General features: G+C 41.5%; 1 protein-coding gene across 1 annotated transcript; it reads right to left on the reverse strand.

The window, feature by feature from the left end:
• Nucleotides 1-491: 491 nt before the first annotated feature.
• On the reverse strand, nucleotides 492-20742 carry GNS (glucosamine (N-acetyl)-6-sulfatase). Its single transcript, XM_054277485.1, has 14 exons — nucleotides 20602-20742; nucleotides 20027-20086; nucleotides 19187-19393; nucleotides 18114-18179; nucleotides 17599-17697; nucleotides 15135-15302; nucleotides 11582-11664; nucleotides 10094-10212; nucleotides 9388-9491; nucleotides 8946-9047; nucleotides 7638-7745; nucleotides 6855-6965; nucleotides 4867-5027; nucleotides 492-4057 (listed from the first exon to the last, which is right to left on the reverse strand). Exons 1-14 carry the CDS (start codon nucleotides 20740-20742, stop codon nucleotides 3982-3984), a joined length of 1605 nt encoding a protein of 534 aa, XP_054133460.1. The 3' UTR covers nucleotides 492-3981.
• Nucleotides 20743-21603: the final 861 nt, after the last annotated feature.

Genomic DNA, 21603 nt, shown 5'->3' on the forward strand with positions numbered 1-21603 from the left:
TCAGGAAATGTATGTAGTATTTTTAAACACAATCATCCAACAAACTCAGCTCTGCAACAGGGATTGAGGTGAAGAAGTAGCATGTATCTTATTGCTGGTCACAGTTCCCATTTTGGAAAAAGCCTCACATGGGATTTCAGTCTTCCTCTTTCCTGGGGCAGAACATATTACTCTTAATTATGAACAGCAGTTTCTCCATTCTGCTCTCTGTTTTCCATCTCTTCAACTACACCAGTTTCCAAGGAAATGCAAGCAAGTACAGGTTCTATTTCACTTTGTTCCTTCACCTCAGGGTTTCTTCCTGGGGTAGTCAGATGGTGTCCTGCTACACACTAATATGATTCCCTGTGGCCATATGAAGTAGCCCATTATAGGCAGGAGGCAGTAAAGCAGATGCTTTTAAGGGCTTATAAAATAGGAATTCAGCCATTAAACACATGACACAGCTTATTCCTGTAGGAAAGTTTGACTCAAGCTCAGTAACAAAGATAGGAAGTTTGATAGGCAGTTTATTTTTTCTTTCTTCAAAAGTGCAGCAGTGAACAGGGTCCTCTGGAAGGGCACTTTCTAAACAGATGTTCAAAACAGCAGAAATATACTCACAACATGCTACAGCAAAGTATGCTCACATACAGAGAGACATACAAAGATAATTCATTTTAATTGAATCACAATAATGACAGCTGTATCATTATGTTCATATAGTGTAATCAGCCTGATGAATCAGTCTCAAATTTAACTTGATTGAAAAGGTATTATACCTGCTGTGGGTGTGTGTTTCCATGTACATGTTCCTGCTACAGCTTCATTCCCCAGAATGAAGAAGCCCAGTTTTCTGGGCCCACACTGGGTAAGCAGGTTCTGGCTGTATTCACTTATGCTGAAGTGATGATAATGAATGTTGGTTTGATTTATGGTAGCATAAGGAAGTTATTAATTGTACTTCTCCCTGTATAGTATCTACTTTACCAGATCAGATCATTAAAAAAAACCACACCTCTGCTTTTGATAATAATGATTTTTTAAAAAAGTAAAAAACATGATCACATTTTATTTAAATTCAACTCTGTACCAGTAAGGCCCTTTATTTAAAACTCTGTACGTTTAACATGAATGCCTTCCATGACCAGGTATAGATGCAGCCGTGGTCAAATAACACATGAAAGGGATAATCCAGACAGACCATTTAGTTTTCAAATATCTTAGTTGGGAATTAGATCTGGATAAGAGTCAAAGATCCTTCATAGTGGTTTTTTTAATTATCAAGGATAAGAATTAACACTGTTCATTTGTGGCTGTAAAAATACGCAGAATTAACTGCTTTATGGCAACAGACACAAGTGATAAACTGTTCTAAAAGCAATGGAAGGCAGGCAGCTCTTGGTTCCTGTTCTTCCTTTAACTACATGCTTAACAATTTTCAAGACTTTATCAGAAGTGGGAGTGAATCAAATATTCTCCTACCCCACTAAGTAAGGACTGATTAATTCTGAATTTCAGTTTAATAGAACATTTACTACCTAGGCCAGAATTCAGGTATAGTGTGGTTCTCTGACAGTGAGTGTGTTAAATTACTGAGCCTTGCAATGAAATGCTTTACAGGTATGTGCAGACAGCAAGAGTATTCATTTGGGTAAAACATCTGGTCACTCATACTGAATAATCTGCATCAATTCTGTCAGCTTCCATATTACTAATTAGGCAAAAAATAAATTAATTCAAAAGAACATGTCCTTGTTAGGGCTTAAAATCACTTTAAGAAAAGACGGTATTAGAGTTACATTTCTGTACTCATAACAAAGTTTTTTTTCTAATAAGGAGCAACAAAATGCACATTACTTGCACTGAAACTTAAGCAGAAACTTGATGTAGGACCCAGATTTGATAGGACTGATGAGGGTTTAATGTGCAGCAGCCCATGCATTTCACACTAGCCTCCACACAGCTACCAAAATGAAGTTTAAAGAACAGGTCTGAATTGCTAGAATTCTCCAAGCAAAACACTACCAACATGAGCTCAGTAAGAAAACCCTTGGGAGCATGAAAACAACTTTGGTTTGGTTGCTAGAGACAAAACAGTGTATAACGGATACTGATGGCCAATACTAAAGCTTGAGAAACAAAAAGCAGGATAAAGCTACAGTTGTAGTTGAGAGAAAAAAAAAGTCCTGAGTTTTTGAAAGCATGTAAGGAGTCTGACTATCCAAAACCCTCTGCATTTATACAGATGCCTCAGCTGAAACATTACCTTTCAAGCTTTTTTTTTTTCCAAATATTTGGTCACTTCTGAGAGATTTGAAACAAAAGTTCTGTAAAAATCAAACCTGCAGACCACCACAGAGGTTTGCAATTCTAAGCCACATTAAGGACTTCTGTGCCTCAGAACTAAAAGCCAAGAAAATTCAACTTATTTTATTGTAGCATTGCTTGTATCCAGTTGGTGGATCTGCACACAGGGGTATGCATCTTCACAGTTTTGAGTCATACTTTGTTGCCTACTTAATGATTATTTAAAATAATCATGCTCTCTACAGGGGTAAGAGATGTGAAATAACTGAACACCAAATAATTTTGCTACAGTTTGTTTGATAAGGGAATGATTATCATGCCTGAAAACAGAGTTGATTTGCCCACAAGCAACACAACTTGTCTTGCAGAAGATCCGTAATTCAGTGTTTCCAGATGGTGTTTTGCCAGTGAATCTAACAGAAGTTACATGGTAATGCAAGTTTATGTGTTTTTCAAGATTTAGAAAGATACTGAAGTTTGGGTGCACATGATGGCTGCATTTCAGATAAGCCTAATCAGAAGGCTGAAAAGACATCACCCTTTTGGAGGGAAACCAAGTGACTTCTGCCATGCAGACCTTTGGTGTGAAGGCCACTTTTTGAAGGTTCCAAGTAGTTAGGTCTCAATCAAAAAGCAACACTCTATGAAGCATTTAAACTGCCTAAAATAGCTCTTAGCCTAATGTCTAGTGAGCAATGATTCTACGATTTATTTTTACCTAGTTGCTTTCAGAATAATTTACCTTCAAGAATCTAATCAACATAAGAAGTTAGACAATTCAAGACATTTGGAGGTTAGAAACAGATCACCTCTACTGTAGTACCCTGGTTGTTGGATTTTGTTTATTTTAATATTACTTCTGCTTGTGTATTAAAACAGACTGAAGAGTTAGCTTAAAGCACAGGCACACTTACTTGAATTCTTGTTAGTATCAACAGTCTTTTAACTCACTAGGAAGTCAGTCTAAAACCCTAAAAGGTTTTTCAGTAGTACACAGTAACCCAGCCTAGCATTTAAAACCAGGAGACTGAAATTACATTCTTGTTTGCAAGCTACCAAAGCTGTCCTACAAAATTCATTGGTCTCATCTCAAAGTGGTCTCATCGAAAGAGACTATTTAGTAGATGGATTTTAATTCTGTACAAGACACTTGCTACTCAGATCCTACACTTCTGACTAATGCCCTCCTACTCTCTTTTGGGCTAGGTTGCTATTGTCCTTAACAGCCTGGAGCTTAATACAGGAAACCTATAATTAAGCACAGATTTTAAGAAGGTCTGTGACACTGAATATGGGTGAGCATTACTGTGCAATAGCACCTGCCTATCTAACCTGACTCAAATACACATTTAACTTATTTTTTAGAACAAAATAAACTGTTCAGATTCATAGACATAGGTTCACCTCTGTGCCTGTGATATGAAAAGGTAATTGAAAGACAAAGGTGGTAATCAACGATCTGAGCAAGACAGATTAGCTGTATCTAACAATTTACAGTTAGAGTTCAGCTGTAAAATATATATATTGCACAAGGCAACCAGCTAAAGACAAGGGGTTTCCTTCCAAACAGGGTTTGAAAAGCCCATTAGAAGTCTTCCAGCTGTAATCAGCGAAAGTTAACAGAGACAGACCTGCTGCAGTCACTGGAGGAACTGGTTTGTGGGAGCCCATTGCAAGAGGCCCTTCAGGGTTTTACAAGAACTGTGCAGAAAACCTCCGAGCCCGCAGGCCGTGATTGCTGAACATGAGCCGTGGGTCGAACCTGTACCTGCAGAGAGGAACAGAGTCAGTGCCAGCTGCTGGGCTTGCAGGGACCAGCACTTCCACAGGCCTTGGTGCTGGAAGAGCTCTGCTGCAAGGCTATGGGAGAAGCTGCTTCCTCGGCAGTACACAGCAGCGCTATTACAACAGATAAACTGTAACAACATGCACCCAAAAGCTGAGTCTCCAAGGAAATAAATCCTAGCTACAATGTACGGGCAGCATAGGGGCATGTATGGCATCAAGCATTCAGGAGCTACATTCTAACAGAAAGCGTTGCTGTCCCAAATGACAAACTTATGCAGCACTTTAAGGACACTATAAGGACATTTTAAATACTGCTTTAAAAAGCTTTGGTGCAAGTGATCAGTGACTGAGTTTTGAGGCACAAAGTGCTATTTACTTCCAACAGGTAATACAGACAGCTCAGGTCCTGCAGGAAACGTTCCTGCATACAGCATCTCCAGGAACAATCAGAGCTAGTACTTGGAAAATATCTGTCTACAGAAACCAGCAGAACTTTTCCTGGCTTGCAGACAAACCTGAGGTCAGTCTCTGGACTATTCAAAATAGCTAAAGTGTACAGTTGTGCTAAGTCAACAATGTCTGACAATATTAAAGTACTAGTATCAAATCATCAAAGTTATACACGGTAAGTTAAAATATAGATTAACCATTAAAAAATAGCAGCATCAAGAAAACATCTCTATTAAAAAGCCAGTATGTACATCACAAAAACCCTCTATAAAGGCTGAATTTAAAAACTACATAGTTATATTTCAAAGTGTTACAGCAATGAAGTGTTCCAGTGCTTACCCTGGATCGAAGACACCTGGTGTGCGGCAGGTTGCTCCTGAGCAGGACTGCAGCATCATTAGTCGATAGTTCATCTTCTCTAGAATTTCTTGATCAATTGTTTTAGCAATGTTATTGATCTGGTGTGGATCTGCAGTCAAGTTATACACTTCCACAAACACCTGTAGAAGAAAGTTCCTGCACTGTATTAAGTCCTGAATGCTAATTAGCAGTCATATTATTTGGGAAGAATGCTTTATGGCAGCACACAGTCTCAGATGTTAGTCTGAACTCTGCTGCAGCAGCCCCACACATAAGCTGTGTTCAGCCATGCAGCTGCCTGGTCAAAGACAGGACAGTGTGCAAGCAAATTTTTGCCGTAGCACAGTTTTGTTGGAAAAGTTTTTACTTTCACCTAAAGTACCTACCTGCCACAGCAGATTCTTTTCCAACATTTTCTTATGACTGTAAGACTACAGTAAGAGGTTTTGCCTAAGCTGGCAGTCTTTCCACTAATGGATGTCAAAACAACTTTATTTCATGACCATCACATCAACATTCTATACGCATTAGCTACTTAGAGCTATCATACCCAGACAAGTGTCTTAACTTCTTCATGTACAAAATAGCTGAATACAAGAATGCTACAGACTCAAACTGAAAAAGCTTATTCTGTGTGCATGTACTTTGAGTTTTGTCTGGAGGATTTTAGGGCAGACTTGTTTTTGGTACATTAACTCTCTAGACACTTCTGTGGGACAAATACTGGTCAATAGTATCTCAAGAATTTAGCTGTGGTTTTGTCTGTGCTAGAGTAGGAGGCCTGACTGCAGATGATACTGATACAAACTGGCTGAGTTGTGTCTAACTCTGACAAAGACATATCGGACAGACTTTGGCCTTTTTCTTACAAGGTTCACAGCAAGGTCATAGAAGCCACATTGTTGCACCTTTCCCATACTGTTGGTGTTATTCCACCTAGCTCAGGTATGCAGAGTGACCCAAAAATGCCACAGCCATACATTCTTAGTAGAAAAATCCCAAAGCGACATGAAGAGTACTATTGAGTCAACTTTGGAGACTACTTTTACAAAGAAATCCACGAGACTTGTTTAACTTGATCATCATTGTCAGAAAGGGGAAAACTGAAGTCCAGGGTCTGCTAATTGATATTTTGGTTTCCTGTACAGCTTTTGACACTAACTGCAAAAACATCTTGTGGAATTTCCTCCCCTGGCTTAAGCTGCTCATTGTAGACTAGCATACAACGTGTTGTGAGGTACATGTTACTGGGCATACCTGCTGTTCATGCAGTGCCTGCACAGCTGCTGCCAGCACAGTTTGTTAGATCTGTGACCCAGCTGCCTCAAGCCCCACATGCCTGTTGGAGCAGCTGTGTGCAAACAAGCACAACTCAAGATCAGCCCCGTGACACATCACCTTTTGTACATACAGCACGTGCTCCCACAGAGAAACCTGAGCAGCCTCTGAAGGGGGGACATTGTGTCCCTTATACCCAAACTACTTGAGATAAGGTCAGAGACCTTTCCCACAGTTGTAACTTCACCACTGTTTTTGCCAGACAAACAAGGAAATAATAAGTAAGAAATTATTAACCTGGAATTTCAGGTCTTTCCAAGTAAAAGAGTTGAACACTGTACCTCTGCTGTGTTTATGGTATCAGAAAATATTTGTTGCTTAAAAGAGACTGCTACATGAAGCTAGGCTAAGAGAGAGAACTGAAACCAGCCCAGCACAGCTCCCTGTGAGGCTGTTAGGTGATACCAGAAGGTGATAATCATAGTTTAGGCCTCACTCCCCTCCCACACCCCTTTTCCCCCTTCTTCCCAAAACCCTGTAGTTTAACTACAGTTTTGGTCAAACATTCACAATAGGAGATAAGTGCTTGAGTGTTTATCCTGCAAGCAATGGCAGTCAGCCTTGAGAGCTGATAAGAGTGCAGACAGACCCAGGCTGTGCACAGCTGACAGCTAGTCAGACAGACTTACCTCCCGGTCATCAAACTCACAGTACTGCAGGTCCCAGGCAGCTGACAGGGTCCTTACACAGGCGTACGTGTTGTTATAGGAGTCTTCACACACACAGTCTGGGAAGCAGTGCTGTGAGGCAAGCAGCAAACAAAACCTTCAGGGCAGAAGATGAACTTTTCCTAGAGTCTGCACCAGCTCATGCTAACTGCAGCTAACAGATGAACACCCAGATCTTAATTTAACACGTGCAAATTTCCACTGGGGGTTTTAAGCAAAAACGCAGTGTTGTTATTAAACTCACCATGACTAAGTGCATTTTGTCAGGGAAACAAATGTACATACACAGAAGAGAACAGCACAACACACTACTGAAGACAGCACCAATGGGATGCTTTACTTCAGTAAAGTAAAGCAAACTGCTTCAATTTAGAGTAACTAGTGACTTAAATAATAATCACAAACAAGAATTGTGCAATTGTGCAGGTTACTGAAAGTTTAGAAAGAACATTATGTCATTGTCACACACTTGACTTAAGCCCACACCTTCATGCATCAGTCTCCAGCCCTGAGGCTCCATAGATTCCCACTGAAAGGGTTTTTGTGATCTCTCTGGTCATATGGACATGCCAGTTCCACATGGCTGGACATCTCCTTCCAATTATGAAATGCTGCACAGGAGCTACAGAGCTGGCTCCTACTTACCAGCACACTGGGAGCTTCCATACAGAACCAGGTTAGCCCACACAAACAGGTTTAATTCAGCAGCTAGTCCCTAATATTAACAGATCTTGTCTTACTTACTGTGACTCCAGGTCCTAGGCCAGGACAGGTAGGATCACTGCCATTGTATCCTTCTCCTTGGTACTCCACCAAGAAGTCTGATCTCCACGTGACATTTTTGTCTCCTCTCTACAAGAGGTTAACACAACTTAGTATCTACTGTAATGTGAAATAGAAAAAATTCTCCATGCTTGGAATAACACTAACACTGTCCACTGCTTACTAGGCAGTATCAGTCTTAAATAATTAGCTTTAGGTTAGAAGGTCTTGTGTAACTGAAAGACAGGGATTAAACCAAAAATATTAGTACACCTTCCTGCAAGGGTTTAAAATACTGTCTTCAATTTGTAAAGATCATGCAGTAATACCAAGTAGGAGCCACATGACCAAATACTATCCTACAGACAAGATTCCTGCAACATGGCTGTTTCCCTTTGATTTGTATCACATTACCACAACAGATGGAAAAAAGATACCCTTGGCAAAAAACCAACCAAGCAAAAAAAGAAACAGCTTTAAGAAACAACTAGGTTTTAAGCTGGTCTATTTGTAGCTGCATTTTAAAAGACAGAGGAAGATGAAAGTTTACAGTTAATATACAGCACCACCACAGGCATATGCAGCAAAACAATGAGTTTCAAATTTGATTCCACCAGAGTTTAGAACAGGTGCCTTTTACCTGCTTCTGTCTAAAGAACAGCTTAAGGTTTAGATACAAGGTTTAAAGAGCAAAGCACCATTTGAAGTCTGGATGATCTTTCCAAGCTTACTTTCCAAGTAAGCTGCCTTCAATTTATAGACTAAATTTAATTAAAACTAAACAGATCACCTGCAAGCAGCTTTATTTAAATAGGTTTCTGCTCACCTATTAGAAAGGTCAAGTTTACTTTATAAAACCACATGCACTCTTCTAGAGTTTGGCAGGAAACACCAGTTCTACTGAAAATGGAGTCAAACCAAAGATTTAATGAGAACAGTCTGTTTTTCTCCTATTCCTATGCTGAGAAAAGCTAAGGAAAAGGGGAAGGAGAATGCAAGATGGAAACAAAATACAGGCTTCAAAACAGGAATTATTACAAATGTGAAAATTATCCAAAGGATGACACAACTTTCTATTAGAATATGACCACAAAGTTGTAGCACTTATGAAAATATATCTGCATTGAAACATACCTACTTTTTTTACTCAGCTATGAGCATCCCACTTGAAAACAACATCAAAGGAAGAATCTGGGTTATGAGATAACCTAATCTATCAAAGAAAGTAACAGTGACTTTGAAGAATTACCCCTGCAAGAACTATAGGTTACTACCCCTGTCCCTACTTACCAACAGTGGCAACAGTGACATCCCATCCATCTGGGTCTTATTCAAGTCATATCCCGCAATATCCAGAATAGTAGGACCCAAATCAATATTTGCAACAAGCATCTGCAGGATGAGAAGAACTTAACTTCAGAAGTTCAGAACCTATTTTAAACCTACCTAATTTCATTTTATGGGCTAATGAACCCGGTAACATTGAAAAGCAGTGGCAGGGAATTTGGAAAGTGAGTTCAAAATTAATTTGCTTTTGTGGCCTTCAATGGCTTTATTTGATTCAAGCAGGAACAGACAGCTTTTTTGTGAGGAGGCCTTTGAACTTTCTTCCACTCTGTGTACTTCATTTTATGGATACATATGTATGCAGGGCAACAAATCAGCAGCTAAAGTGGTAACCGTGAAACAACATTAAAAATAAATCTGTACTGGGATTTCACTTTTTTCTTACCTTGTTTGTCTGATTTGGTTTTATCCCTGGTCCTCGAACAAGCAATGGAACTTTGATATCAAACTCATAGAGCTGCCGTTTGTCTATTGGCAAGGAAAACTGGCCTAAACAAGAGAAGATGGAAAAGTTAAATGGCTTTTTGTTTACATCATCAGCCTTGTGTTACCATAGTGTGGTTTGGGTTGGAAGGGACCTTACAAAGATCATCTAGTTCCACCCCCTCTGTTATGGGCACATTATTACCACCAGCCCATTTTTAAAGAAGAGAGGTTGTTAACCTGAACTATATTAACAAATTGGAGGACAGAGAGAACTTCAAAGTACAAGCCATATCTTACAAAGCTTAACAGCTTAGATACTGCACTTGTACAACACGATACAGAGAAGTCTGACATATTTTTACTGGATAACCCTCTTATACCAACTCTTCCAAAAGAACAGTTTCCTTTATTTCTGTCCTAATTTATGCATACCAGGATACACTGGTAGAAATTAATGCTAAAATCCACAACCAAAAAACCCCCAAAAAATAACAATAAAATCCCAAACACCCCACACTGCAACCCCAGATTGTTTTGCAATTCAAATCAGTACTTCTGACATCTATAGCTTTCCACAGCTGCTGTTCCCATTTTCTGGAGTGGTCATGAGGGTGAAAGGTTATGCAATTCCTCTACAAATAAGCAGTAAGCAGTGAAAATCTTACCAGTGTGGTAGCCATTGTCTGATGTGTAAAAGATGTATGTGTTGTCTAACTCTCCATTCACTTCCAATTTCTTCACGAGTTTCTCTATCAGGTCATCTACTGACAGCAGAGTTTGCCACCTATACAGAAACAAAGTACTTCACATTTGAGTGTGAACAATTTGGAATAACCCTGACTGCAAGTAGGACACTTATACCCTGCTTCCAGTCAGCAGCATGTGCACTAGAAGTGAATTATTTTGTTTACAAATTCTGAAAACAAACTTCATAGACTACTACACTATTTTAAAAGCTGCAATTAAAGATAGAAATACAATGTTTGTCCTCAGTTCTTGTTGATTTCTGTAGTGTCTGTGAAAGACATCAAAATGCTGATTACTCCTTATCTGGACACAGTGAAAACCAACCTTGAAGCAACATAGTGACAAAGAGTCAGTTATCTCCTGCAAGGTCAATTGTCATTAGTTCTTTATATGTAGTTTAATATTTATTCATTTAATATAGTTTAATATTAAAATGAAAACCAACCACGAATTTAGTTGTCTTTATGGGACCCTTTCTGCTTGAAAACTGTACCAGCTGTTTTGTACTACTCATGTAATGTTAGGGTCCATTATTTCAGTGTATCTAAAGCCTTCAACTTCTATAAGTTCTTTTCTTTGTCATGAGATTTGCTGCTGAGAAAAGTGATTGCTTTCACCACCCTCTACAGACTAGCATCATGCTGAATTAAGTACAGCTATCCAAATCTTGGATTCTGCTGTTTCTCAGCTTAAAATGCTGCTGCATAATGTTAACCTTCATGCTTTATAAAGCAAAAGTCTGAAAAATCTTGGGTTTCCATCTCCAAAGTCACAAGATAATGCCTGGTAACAGCTCAAAATGAAGATCAACACTTTAGGTAATGTTTGTTTCAAAACATTTAAAGAAAGCATCTGTGGTGCAAACAAATACCCTTACTCTTTATTAAAAAAGGGAACAAGTCATGTCTGCACATTATTCACCACATCCCCTTTATAAAAAGGAATCTAGCACCTTGCCTGGCCAGTCAGGCATTCCCACATACAGACTGAGAGACAAGATTAATAAATCAGATTAGCTGGCAGACAGATCAACTACATTTGATGTACATCATGCAAGAAACTGGAATTAAGTGAAGTAGAAGGTAAGGCCGTTTTTAAATAAAACCCTGTGGTGGACTGAAAGAAAAGCAATAGAGAGCTCAGGTGCAATTGGTCTTTTTTGTGACAAATAATGGCAGCATTTGTGAACATGGTATTTCTGAATCCAAAGTTTATTTGCAAAATGTAAACAAAGTCATGAGGTCTTCTGAGACAAGTGCCAGAGAACTATTAGGGGTAATCTGATATCAACTGTTATTATAGGTAATCTGATATCAATTGTCAGACTTACTACAACTTTTTTAAAAAATCCACACCTTATAAATTCTGATTAGAAACCTTAAGCAACAGGTAAGAAAAATTCTTACCGTTTTCTGTAAGCATCATCAAGAAACTGTATTGAAGAGTTGCTCATTGGAGTCTTTGCTTGTCGAATTAACCAGTGCTTGTTCTAAAAAAAAAAAAACCAAATAAAACAACAAAGATTAGAGCATGGGAGAATTATCAGGTTTTAAGCCTTTCTTAGAGCAATTACAAAAACAATTCCTGTGAAAAAGTCAGACAATGCTATCAAACTGACCTGACTTTGGTTTTCCCTGTTGGTTCATGTAAAAACTAACTTTCAAGATTAAGATACAGTACAGCTCCATTATGCTTAGCCCTTGATGTGAAGAAAACAGATGTGGATCTTTTCAAAGCAGTTCAGGGAAGAAAACTGTGAAAGGATGTAGGGAAGGCTCTCTCAGAGGTAAAAGTGTGATAGTATAAGACAGATCTGAGGAAAACAATATGAAGCATTGAGCATCACTGTAAGATTGGACTTGGTTGTCAGAAGTGAGGTACTTTTGGGACTAAAATTGGTGAGCATCTCAACAGGTAGCAAGGTGGGCAAAAGTTCCTGCACCCAAAGCAATTAGAATTACCTAAGTTATAAACAGGTGAGTTCAAATATCTAACAGTGCCACTATCAGATCCTTGGCAGCCTAAGAAATCTGGGCTGGTAACTACTGAATGGAACAGAACATTATTATTTTATTTAGATTTTGAATCCAAAACAAGAGCATTTCTTTAGCTGCAGCATCATGGATTCTTCTAGATGTATTCCCAACTTTTAGAAACTGCTCCTTTCTTTCCTCACCTACAACCCCAAAGTAATGGAGATGAAGTAATTCATATAAAAAGTGATACTTCCACACTGAAGGACTAGTCTGAGCTGGGTCACCTGCTGTACAAATACAGGTGAAGGTCTGTTGTGAACAACCTGAAAGTTAGTATTAGTGGGGATCAGAACAAAGAGAACAGTCATGTCAGGGCAGCTTTACATTTTTCATTTAGTAGGTCAGAGATGACCCACTCATCACCCTCAGCTTAAGGCTGTATTTAGGTGGTCACTACTCTGTGTAGAGCCTCTTGTTACACAATTTCCCTCCTGTCACAAGCAAATGACTGAAGGGCTCAGGCTTTAGGGACTCACAGCAAAATGACTCATATAGGTTCCCTGTTTTCTGCTCTTGACTACCGAAGGAAAGATTTTTGGCATGGAGACTTAATACTGTATCCACTTTACTTTAATCTGCTGCATTCAGCTGTTTCTTTTATAGGAGCTGTAAAACAATTCTCTGGAGAGACACAGCTGATCTCAGCTGAGAGAGGAAAAGGTAATGAAATACAGCACAAATCCTACCTTCAGCTAAGCAGAAGTTCTTCAGAGAACAAAGGAGCTGGCAACATCACCAGTGCACCAGCTCCTTTCACAAGGGCTGTGCTTAGGAGAGGAGCTTCATAAAGCACAACCACACAGGTAGCTCAGGCAGGATAAGCAACCTAGTGCAGCAGAATCCTCCTCTTGGAGTATTTTATTCTTCTTACCTTTCTCTGAAGCTTCAAAATCTTCACACAGCACTCCACACCTTTGTGGATTTCAATAAACTTCACACTCACTCAGAGTTCTCAAATCTGCTTCCTTGTCATGTCTGTTTCAGCACTTATATACAAAGCAATCCACCAATCCTGCTGCCTCCCTAAGCTCCATTCTTGGAGAAATTTTAGGAGACTGAGACAATATACAGTGTGTTGCAAGAATCAGAACACAACTGTACTTTGATGCAGGAAAAGCAAGGCCTGCAAGGGAGATACCCAACACATCTTAAACAACTTCTCTTTTAGAACAGCTTAGATAAAACTCATCTGGTCTATTAATAATTCTGCTTGGGAATCCAAGCTGCTGATTATTTCTTACCATTTCTTGCTGAGGATCCAAAGCAGAAGTTAAACTCAGACTCTGACCAGTGACATATACAAGAGTTTAATTCCTACTTTCCATGCTGAGATTCTGCCTAAATGGTTCCTCTTAGTAGCTCTTGCCCACATCCAGTACAAGGAAGTGGGGCAACATTTCTTTAGGAGTCAAGACTAATCCAACACTGTCAAGCAAGCATTATAACATCAGTGAGAGTCTGAACCTATTTGCATGTTTACTGCTACTGTAGGAATCATGCTTGCCCTAGAGAACAGTACAGCTCTAGAAAACACTGAAGTTCCAAGAAGATTTATGCTTCAAGGCCACAACACTGCCAGCTGCAGAAACACACATTAGCTGTGTCTAGGAAGGAAGGTAATGCTAGTCTGTTCCTCTAGTAAAACTGCTGTATCCACAGATATCAACTGCCAAACATTAAGTCCAGCATTTTGTTCTGTGTTATATAGACACAGGCAGAGCTTTTACACCACAAAAGGGAACTCCACAGTGCATATTTTGCTAGCTGCTGACTTCACTGGTCAAGTTATTTCTAAATCACTATTTTAAAAGCACTTTATTACAGTAATGGAGTCTTAAGACAAAATCTGGAATCCCTTTATGGAAGAAAAAACCCTCAATCTGATTCTCACTCTCTAGTTTGAAACTTAAAAAGATTGGGCTAAAATATTTGTTATTGCCTGCAGCCCTTTTCTGTCCTTTCATTCATGTTTTTCTATCATACTGATGAGCACATGGTGATTTTGCAAGCTAGAGTCCTCAGCTAAAAACAAGTCTCATTCTGTGCTACAGGAGTCACAGTGACCTGAGTTATGACTGGGCTCCTGATAGGCATTTAGGCAACATTATTTCAGTCTTAAGATAAGCAGCAAATCTTGAAGCTAAACAAATGAACACTGAACAGGAATGTGTTCTATACTTTAAATTACTTGAATCAAAAATACAAAACTTCTGTAAGTTTTCACCAAATTAACTGCTTGAGAAGTTCACACACTGGCAGAGTAAACTGCAGATTAGTCTGAACTAGACCATATCTACTGCCATATTTGCCGGCAGTAGAAGGTACTGCCCTGTCACAAGGATGTCTGAATTTGTAACACTAGGTTATTTTAGCAAACAAGTTTTCAAAGCACTCACTAACCCTGGGCCCTATGGTTCATGATTCCAGAGTCCTCTGATTAACCTGACATGCTTCCACCTTGGGGAAGCTTTGCCATGAGCTCAAGGACTGAACTGCCCCCATCCACAAGCAGATGTGTGAAGGAAGAAAAGGCTCTTGCCAGTTTTCACCCAAGCCTTTGAGTAGCACATTACCTATGCCTGCCCCTGAATATACCAAGAGCAATCCTAATCAATTTTTAAAAGCTTCAAAAGAGTCTAGAAACGGGACACAGAATTCACTTTTTGTCTTTATCAATCATAATTCCATTGTACTACCATATCACTTTTGCCACTATGTTGTTTTCTCACAAGAAATTAGCGTACAAATATCTCAAAGTCACAACAAACTTATCTGACCCTGACACACACCGATTTAACGTGACTGAACAACCAGTGAGTAGTCATAGTACTCGCCTATTCTAATCTAACATGCAAGCCAGGGCCACTGCCTTCTGCTCTCACAAACTAGAATCACCCACACAGGTTCTTGCTAGTTAGCTTACCTTGCCATGAATATTAAAATTGCTGTTTCTTGGTGCACTGACATTCTGAAAGCTCTTTGTATACTGTGGAGCAGGTGTCCAAGGGGAGTGCGGTGCTGGGGTTGCAATCATCATAAAGAAGGGCTCAAAATTAGATTTGTACTCCAAGAAGTCCAATGACATGTTGGCCTGTGAACAGTGTTGTTTGAGAAGAAAAGTCATGCCTCAAAGGAAAAGAGCAACTATTTGACAAATCCAAACTAGACATTCATAACTTATTTAGAGCTCGGTAATACTGCAAACATTTAAACTACTTCAAAAACTTTCTGCTTGCTCACTTACAACTGTCTAGAACAGCAGTTCATAATAAAAATAACCCCAAGTGGCTCATGTTTAACAAATCATTGTTCTCACATCTTCAAACGACTTTCTACTTCAGACCCTTGCATGAATTAGATCTGGAAAGCTCATCAGAAGTTTGGGCCTATTCCAAGTACAACAAAATCCACCTATACTCTGGCTTAATCAAGTAAAATCACAGCTTTCTTCAACACAGTCCAAATCTGAGACTTTAGGATGCCATCTCCCATCTGACAGATCCCAGTTAAAGAGCTTCAGCTTTCTTGAGAAATAGCAGTAGTTCTGAAAAAAAAAATAAATTCAGCACCACTGTTTATAGCCTATGCTCATTCTACAGCAAGCTGCAAGATTACAAGGGTTGAAAACAGGAGGTCTGGTGAAGAACAGTGCCAAAATGCACTCACACCACTGTACTTTCATTTTTGTTTCAGCCTATACACAATTTCAAGGAACAAGTCAAAAGAAATTGCAAGTTCCATTTTCACTTCCCCAGGTCAGCCTTTAAAATTACAGCTTCAAAGGTATTGCTTGTAGATGAGTTCTTCAGTATTCAAATCTTGCAACATTTTTTTCCTGCCTGATTAGTACACCCCATTTTGGATATCCTTTTCTTTCTCTAGGAAAAAAACAATACACCAGGAATTCCCCTCTTCCTTCCTTCTAAATTTAGCATCTAAGCAACAAGGGCTCAACTTCAGTTATACGTCAGCAGAGTCAAGAAAGGATAAGAACCATTCACAAACTCATAGCGTGGCCAACTTTGATTTCATTAGGAGCTTAAACTGCAACATGTGAGAAGTGCAGTAAAAAGATTCAGGTGTTTGGGTGCTTAATACCAGCCTCAAATACCCAGGTGCCCTTATACAAGAAAGCTTGAGCATCACATCACGCAACACAGGAACTTTGCATAAGCAATTTATTCCTGTGCACTGCCCAGCAAATGAATTGAACACTGTCTCTGGAATGCTGGTTACATGTTTGGCAACTACAGGAAGAAAGTAACACACTGAAAATTGTGATACACTGCTGTATCAATAGGTAACATACCACAAATAAGCAGTTTATGCAACAATGACCTGTTGGACAAAATGCTTACGAGCTGCTGAAGGATCAAAAAAACCCAGTACAATGCCTGTAATAGGATAGTCTCACTTCTGGCTTATCAATTCCAATCTAGCTTTAGACAATGTAAATCTAAATTTAATCAGACAGCTGTTCAGAACCCTAAGAAACATCAATCAGTGCTGTTGCTAGTAAGCAGCTGTCTATATTTGAGCCCCCAGTGGAATTACACTCCTCAGGATGCCAATGAAACACTACAAGACTGGAGGAGGAGACATTTCTAGAGAAGAGTTTTAGTGAGTTTTGCTATACACTGTTACCCAGTACCAACTGTACACTGTAACAGCACATCAAATTATGACTCCTGCTTGGCAGACGGGGGACAATCCCCCCTCCCCCCAGCCCCTTACCAAACAGGGCCTTAAGAGAGCTAAAGTAACTCTTCCATCCTTACTTAAAGGATCTGACATCTTTGTTACCTGTCTTTATTTTATGCAGATAAAGAGGCTAAAACCTCCCCTGATCAGCCACACATTGCTCTCATATACTAAGAAGGACTGATTAAGCTTTAATATTTACAATATTTACAAGTTATCAGACTGATGGAGTTGGAGACTACAAGATACTAACACATCATAACACCTAAGAAACAAAACACGGTGTGAAGTTTATTTTCACATGCTTCCTACTGAAATCCTGGCCCAGTTAATCTGTTACAGAAGTTCCATATTATAATGAAACATATCCTTGTATAAAGTAATTTAAATCTCTGCCTACCTGTTTCTCCTGTAGCACAGCAGTCAGTATTAACTCCTCAGTGAGGCTACTGGCCAGCAAATAGCTGGAACCCCTTTCCTCTGCACAGCTCAAACATAAGCCTGTCATTTTTAAATATACTCAGTCTTGCTTTGCTGATAAATGCTATGCACCCTCACAACAGTACAATTGTCCATTTGTAAATTAATACAGCCTAAGAAATTATCTCAGCCATTCCCAAGTCCCCAGCATGAGGCATTATCTGGTCATAAGCAGTTTCTGTACCACACAGTGCAAAATTTCTCACCAGTACATCTGTCAGATAATCTACACTGTAGTTCTCGCCATGCCTTCGTGCTTTGCCATTGACTGAGAGAGTATAGTTGTAGTACTTTGAATTCTTCTCCTGTGAAAAAGTGACACAGATAACTTATTCAAAGCAACATGTACATTGATTACTTGAAAAAACCCAAATTAATTGCCTCCGAGCATTTGTCAAATAGATTATGAGCACCTGCCATAAGGATACTGCAAAAATTCTCAGAAGTGGTCTCCACCAACAAAACTGGTGCTAGTGCTATCTCACACTGCTCTGGCTTTACAAATGGCTTTCTTTTCTCCAGGCACTCAATAGGAGCACCCCTTGTAAAAGCCACAGATCAAATGTACAATTAAGGAAAAAGGGAAAGAAAATCTTAATTAAATCATTAGATGTTCTTTTCCTGCTCTTTCATGACCAGCAAAGATATAACATGAGTTGGATTATAAAGCAACCAAAATGAAGTTGTTAAAAAAAAAAAAAAAAAAGAAAAACTCACATACCAAAGCATACCAAAAACTCCATCCAGGAGGGACATGACCTACTCCCCCTGCATCTTCTGCTCCATACTGAAAAAAGAGAGAACATGACTCACAGTTTCAATTATGATGAATCAAAGCTAGACATTATGTTTCATTTTCATGTGCTTTATTCAACACCATGTCAAGCCAAATTCAATTTCAGAATGTGGAAAACCACATATATATGCATATAAAAACACATGGAGGGCCTATTAAAGAAACCAGGGTTCAATAACTAGACAGTAACTGAAGACCTAGCAATCATCAGTAAAATTTAAATATTACTCCCAGCTCCATTCTGCATGTGAAAGCATGCAGAGATCCTGGAGAACATAGTGTACATATCAAATAATGAGCAGTGACCAAAACATCCATGTGACAAGACACTTGCAGGCTTTGTGATAACAGTTCACAAGACACTAAAGAGAATTCCACACAGACCAACAGCTTCCTTCATCCTCCCCCAGGAGGGGTAGGAACTCCAAGTAATGCCACCTCAGTGCCAAATAATCTACAACAACTAGCCTTTAAGATAGCAAAATAGGGAAAGTAGCTGCTGAGTCAGTGCCAAACTCAAAACAGAGGGTGCCTTAGAGCAACACAAGGGGTTTTCTCAGGGCAGCCCTCTCCAATCTACATGGCTCCCCCAACTGCAGGCATGAGAGACTCTGCTGAGTCAAGGGATGCTCAGAGGAAGCCAGCTGAGTTTTCCTTCCCCTTGCTGCCTCAGGAACATCAGCAGACACAAATCCGTGTGTGCTGTGAAGATTCATGTCCCATTGCTTTTTTATAGCACCGTTTTCCAGCATGAGATGCAAAGCAAACATGCTATTAAGAACCCTGTAGCTCATACAGCTCCTAATCCAATTCCATCACACAAGAGGAACACACAGCCTTACAGCTTTCACTGCTGAACTTTACATCTTACTATGAACTCCTAGAAACTATATCCTAGTTCAAAAGACAAAAAACCTAAAGCACACATATACAAGTGAACATTTGCCTCAGTGAACACTTGACTCTTACAACAAACCACAAAAAAACAAACCAAGTACCTCATTTAAGTACTTTCCAGCAAAGAATGTTTGATAACCACACATAGCTTTGAGCAGTGCTGGGAAGGTGTATGGTTCTTGAATCTTCTGCCACAACTTGCTGCTACAGTTCCCTTCCAGAGTGTTATTGACGACATGATGGTTATGTGGATATTTTCCTGTTAAAATGCTTGCTCGACTGGGACAGCAAAGTGCACTGGGGACATACTGGAAAAACAGAATGAGGAGATTTAAGACTTGGATAGTAAAACAATTTTATGCCAAAATTTACAGTTTTTAAATATCAGCTAACAGGTTGATTAATATATTAAACAGTCAAACCTACTTCTTTCTGGACACCCAGAATTATATCTTCAGTATTTTCACTAGCAAAAACTGCACATGAAACCAATTTCAGGCCTCTGTAGTGCATGCCCTTCAACTTCTCACCACCAGACCAGACATGGCTTTCTTTTAGGCAAGAACCCACTAAAATACTGATTGTTGATTCACTCCATTATTTTAGCCACGGAGGTACACCAGAATATGAAAAGAGTGCACGAAGCTGATGAAAGTTTTGAGCAGCGTCTTTTAATATTCAGACCACGCAGTTTTACTTTACAGATTAAGGAAGTGAGCACAAGTGCTTTCAGAAAGTGAAACTACAGATTTTGAACATCCCCTTAAGTTATATTCGTTTGAGACCTAAAAGTAGGTAGCAATTGAGTTTTAAAAACCTCACATCCACATCTACAGGTTTCATAAAGCTGATAGCATTTTTTGAGATCTCACATGACCTACGATACAAAATACATAAACGCACACGCCTCAGAAGTTCAGAGCGTTCATGCAAACACTTACTGCATTTACGAAGGTTATTCCCATCTGGGCAATAAGAGCGTTAGTCTTCTTTAGGGGCGTCTGAAAGGAAAGCACCAAAAAGGTATCAGCTAAAAATGCAAGGATGTCAGGCGAAGCCACGGACTAGAAGCAGGCTGCCTGGGAAAAGGCCCAACACCACAGGTTTTAGGAACAACCCCGGCAAGACACTAAGAGTGCCCTTTCCTTCTCGCTAGGGCCTGGCGCGGCCACAGCGATTGCACAAGCGGGCCCAAGCGAGCCCAAGTGGGGAGTGTTTACGGGAATACCTATCTGCAGCGGCTGCTCCAGGGAGGCCCCGGCCCCCCGAGCCCCGCAGAGCGGCTCATCCCACCCGTGCCAGCCCCACCGCGACGCTCCTTCCGCGGGGCTGCTCGGCCCGAGGCCGCAGTGAGCCCCTGCCCGGCTCCGGGCTGGGCCCAGCGCGACCCCGAGCGACCCTCGCCCACACCGCGCCCGCCGAGCTCGGTCTCGCCGTCCGACAGCCCGGTACGCGACCCGGGCGGGCGGCGAGCCCCCCTCGCCACACAGCCGCCAGCCCCCCGCCGCAGGGTTACCATGCCGCCCAGGCAGACGTCCTGGTCATCGGTGAGGATAAGCACCACGTTGGGCCTCCGCGCCTGCCGGACTGCCCGCGCCGGGCCGAGCAGCAGCAGCGCGGCCAGCGGCAGAGCCCGGAGCAGCGCGGCGGGGGACATGGCGGGGCCAGGCGGGTCGGGGCCGCCACAGGCGCGGAGCGGCCGCGGAGCCGGAGCAGCAGCAACGCGCGGGCCTGCCCCGCCCCCGGCATATGACCCGGGAGCGCGGGGGGCGGGGTCACGTGGCCCGGGCGGCAGCCGCGGCCCCGCCCCAAGCCCCGCCCCCGCGGGAGGCGCTTCCCGAGCGTGAGCGCCGCGCCGCCGAGCGCTGGGGAAACATCCGCGGGAGGCGTGCCGGCAGGATACGGGCCGCTCTTCTGGGCAGGGGAACGGTCATCTCAGCCGAGCCATAGGGCGAGAGGCAACGGGCTGCGACTGATGCACAGGAAGTCCCATCTGAACATGAGGAAGAACTTGTTTACTGTGCTGGTGACTGTGCACTGGAACAGGTTGCCCAGAGAGGTTGTGGAGTCTCGCTCACTGCAGGCACTAAGGAACTGGCAGGACACAGTCCTATGCAATGTGCTCTGGGATAACCCTGCCTGAGCAGGGAGGTTGGAGCACTCAACCTCACCCATACTGTGATTCTGCCCATTCCTGACCTGAATTAGTAGCGGCTGTTACACGTGTGGCCGGGCCTCCCTGCACCGCCACCGGTATCGCAGCCAGAGCCCGGCTCTGGCGGCCGTGCGGACCCCGCCATCCGCTCCGGGTTGCAGGCGGTGTCGCGGGGACCGGCCGCAGCACAGGTACTGAATTACTGCCAAAACCGGGCCGCCCCTCCAGCGGAGGAGCAGGAGCGGGACGGCCGGCAGGACGGCAGTGAGCTCCGCGGCAGCCGCACGGTGCACGGGTACCGCGCCCGGTGTCACCGCGCCCGGTGTCACCGCCCCGAGGCGGAGCGCGGTCCCCGCCCCTCGG

This window comes from Melozone crissalis, unplaced genomic scaffold, assembly GCF_028551555.1.
Source record: "Melozone crissalis strain CALT ecotype California unplaced genomic scaffold, PUWL_Pcris_2 ptg000004l_1, whole genome shotgun sequence".
In the NCBI taxonomy this organism is placed as follows: Eukaryota; Metazoa; Chordata; class Aves; order Passeriformes; family Passerellidae; genus Melozone; species Melozone crissalis.

What these genes read in the sequence shown, in the direction of transcription:
- GNS (XM_054277485.1), bottom strand. Translation starts at nt 20,742, where the DNA reads ATGTCCCCCGCCGCGCTGCTCCGGGCTCTGCCGCTGGCCGCGCTGCTG. An exon ending in GGAGTTTTTGGTATGCTTTG is followed by an intron (nt 17,698 to 18,113) that starts GTATGTGAGTTT and finishes ACTTTTTCACAG; the next exon opens with GAGAAGAATTCAAAGTACTA. An exon ending in ATTTTAATATTCATGGCAAG is followed by an intron (nt 11,665 to 15,134) that starts GTAAGCTAACTA and finishes TTTTTTTTTTAG; the next exon opens with AACAAGCACTGGTTAATTCG.